Source organism: Punica granatum, chromosome 3, assembly GCF_007655135.1.
Source record: "Punica granatum isolate Tunisia-2019 chromosome 3, ASM765513v2, whole genome shotgun sequence".
Classification (NCBI taxonomy): Eukaryota; Viridiplantae; Streptophyta; class Magnoliopsida; order Myrtales; family Lythraceae; genus Punica; species Punica granatum.
In genome coordinates, this window is record NC_045129.1 from 5,836,526 (window position 1) to 5,839,395 (window position 2,870).

General features: G+C 40.9%; 1 protein-coding gene across 1 annotated transcript; it reads left to right on the forward strand.

The window, feature by feature from the left end:
* LOC116199137 (basic endochitinase-like) lies at positions 1–1,376 on the forward strand. The gene is made up of 3 exons (XM_031529432.1): positions 1–443; positions 593–746; positions 845–1,376. Exons 1-3 carry the CDS (start codon positions 155–157, stop codon positions 1,212–1,214), a joined length of 813 nt encoding a protein of 270 aa, XP_031385292.1. The 5' UTR covers positions 1–154; the 3' UTR covers positions 1,215–1,376.
* The last annotated feature ends 1,494 nt before the right edge of the window (positions 1,377–2,870 follow it).

Genomic DNA, 2,870 nt, shown 5'->3' on the forward strand with positions numbered 1-2,870 from the left:
ACTTTCTTCCAAAAAAAAAGAAGAAAAAGAAAAAAGAAAGTAAAAGAAAAATATCTCTTTCTCCTTATTTATTGGTAATTCTATAAATATCATACCAGCTAATGAACTTGCCATAAACATCCTCAATTGAATCACCGAGAAGGAAAAAGGAAAGATGTTCAAACTAAGTCGTCTAATACTTCTCCCTCTGGTCTCACTCTTTCTCTCCACATCCCGTGGGAGGGCGCAGTCTGAGGACTTAAGCGGGATCATCAGCCGGGATTTGTTCAATCAGATGCTGAAGCACAGGAACGATGCTGTATGTCCTGCGAAGGGCTTCTACACATACGATGCTTTCATTGCCGCAGCCAAGTCATTCTCCAGCTTTGGGACTACCGGTGACATCGCCACCCGGAAGAGGGAGATTGCTGCCTTCCTCGGACAGACTTCTCACGAGACCACAGGTTTCTTAATATGCTATACTTTCTGCTAAGCTTTGCAGCAGTTTGGCATGCTATTTCCCACCCCGCCCTTCGATTATATACATTATGAATATATATTTGAAATTTGATCAAATCGAGTTAACTTAGGCCATTTATATATATGTGTGAAGGCGGGTGGGCAAGAGCACCAAACGGTCCGTACACATGGGGGTACTGCCTCAGGCAAGAGGAAGGCAACCCTGGCGACTACTGCGTAGCCAACCAGCAGTGGCCCTGCTCTCCCGGCAAGAAGTATTATGGCCGTGGTCCAATGCAAATCTCCCAGTAAGTAATAAACCGATACTTGATATGCTGATGGTCAAACTAAAAATCAGTAATCGTGTTTAATATCTTCTTATATATTGATCATATATTGGCTGCAGCAACTACAACTATGGCCCGGCAGGAAAAGCTCTTGGTTACAACCTGCTTAGAAACCCGGACGTGGTGGCAACCGATCCGGTCATCTCATTCAAGACGGCTCTTTGGTTTTGGATGACCCCGCAGTCCCCGAAGCCCTCGTGCCACAGCGTCATCACGGAGCAGTGGACTCCTTCCAACGCAGACTCTGATGCGGGACGGGTCCTGGGCTACGGTGTCATCACCAACATAATCAACGGGGGGATCGAGTGCGGGAAGCCAACTCCGAGCCAGGTGCAGGACCGGATCGGGTTCTACAAGAGATACTGCAACCTGCTACAGGTGGGATATGGGAATCATCTTGACTGTTCTGACCAACTTTCATTTGCTTAGTTAGGCAAACAATCCCACGGCCTTACCCTATAGAGAGTGTTTGAATAAAGGAAACTCCCGCGCCGTATGTGTATGTGCGAAAGTTTGCCTTGTAAATCTTTTGGATAGCCGACAGCATTCCATATGCAAGGTCGATCAATAAAAATGATCAGATTAATTATCCGGGCCACGGTTCATCGGTTTCCATTGAAGTTAATGTTACCTCATTCATATATAATTAATTACTAACTAATAACGGATTGACTGAAAGTAATCTTGGTTATTGAATCAATTAACCATATAAATTATCCGTGCCACCGGTACTATTAGAAGTTCAACCAGCTAAAATCAAACACGAAACATATTAGTTCTGGACAAAGGTGTATGCTGGCTTAATAAAACCACCATTTCTAGTTGGAAAGAGTAGTAGGGGTGGCGATAGTGTTGTTAGCAGAGCATGGACTGATAGAATAAGCAAGTCGAAAAGGACATAGAATTAGGGGAGTTGTGGACTTCGTACGACAACAAAGTCAAGTCAAGCCGCTGGGTAAGCCTTTATGGATATGGGTCCGGTGGGAGTCGCATAAATAACATAAAGTCAAACAATAATTGTGATTGATCATATCTTTACCGACGCGATTCTATTCAAGTAGTTTGACACTTATTTTTCTTAATTAAAATTTCAGTTTCGAGTGTTATAAATGTAGAAAATTCACACTGTTAGAATTTACCTGGAATACTATTTGCAGGCCAGACTCGATAGGGTCAGAAGAAAGCATTTGCCTGGACTGTGCTAAATGATATACAGATAACACCTGGACTAGTGAGATAATCTCAATGGCCCCGGGCGTGTCAAGATTAGGCCCTAAGCAGAACCGCACTAAGAGAAAATGTAAAATTTGTGAATTTTTTGACATTTACCAAAAAACTTTACTTTGACCCTGAGAGAAATGAGAATTTCATCATAAGTAGATGGATGTTTTATCTTTTGTGTGAACACACCGTTACCATCTATCTACTTGACAAGAATTATTCAAATTAATATGAATGTGACGTGATAATGTACTAACTTATACTGAACTATATGTTACTATATGCATCCGCAACAATCTTCACTTATCCGGATCAATTCCTCAAGTATGTAGAGCAAATAAATTCAAAGTATGGAACAAGCAAAGCTGATACCAGCGGCCTAACGTAAAAAGAAAAAAAAAATGCTATTATTATCTAGTCATCGACTCAAACTTCATATGCTTCGTTTCTTAGTACGTAAAATATGAGAAATGCCACCCGTGAAACAGCTGCTCTCCATTAAATGTGCTACATATCAGGATACGGGCATAAAAGTAGAATCCAAGAAGGTCTGACCGATCCAACAAAATGTTGGATTGACAGCAGCTCCCATTATCGTATATAAAAATTCGTAGTTTATTTTTTTTTATGGATAGAAAATGAGGTCTAAACCCAAAACAAATAAAAATTAAGAAAAACAAAGAAAGGTATGGAAATCCAATGATTTACCTTCTAGGTCGATCTTAAATTCATAGTCCATTAATGGGAGCAAAGTGGAGGAGCCGAAGCTGAATTCATCATCGTATTGTATAGTAGTGGTATATGTGGGTATATCTACATATATATATACATGCACGAACCCTTTTTCCTATGGGAACTCTGACG

What these genes read in the sequence shown, in the direction of transcription:
- LOC116199137 (XM_031529432.1), top strand. Translation starts at nt 155, where the DNA reads ATGTTCAAACTAAGTCGTCTAATACTTCTCCCTCTGGTCTCACTCTTT. An exon ending in GACTTCTCACGAGACCACAG is followed by an intron (nt 444 to 592) that starts GTTTCTTAATAT and finishes ATATGTGTGAAG; the next exon opens with GCGGGTGGGCAAGAGCACCA. An exon ending in GGTCCAATGCAAATCTCCCA is followed by an intron (nt 747 to 844) that starts GTAAGTAATAAA and finishes TATTGGCTGCAG; the next exon opens with CAACTACAACTATGGCCCGG.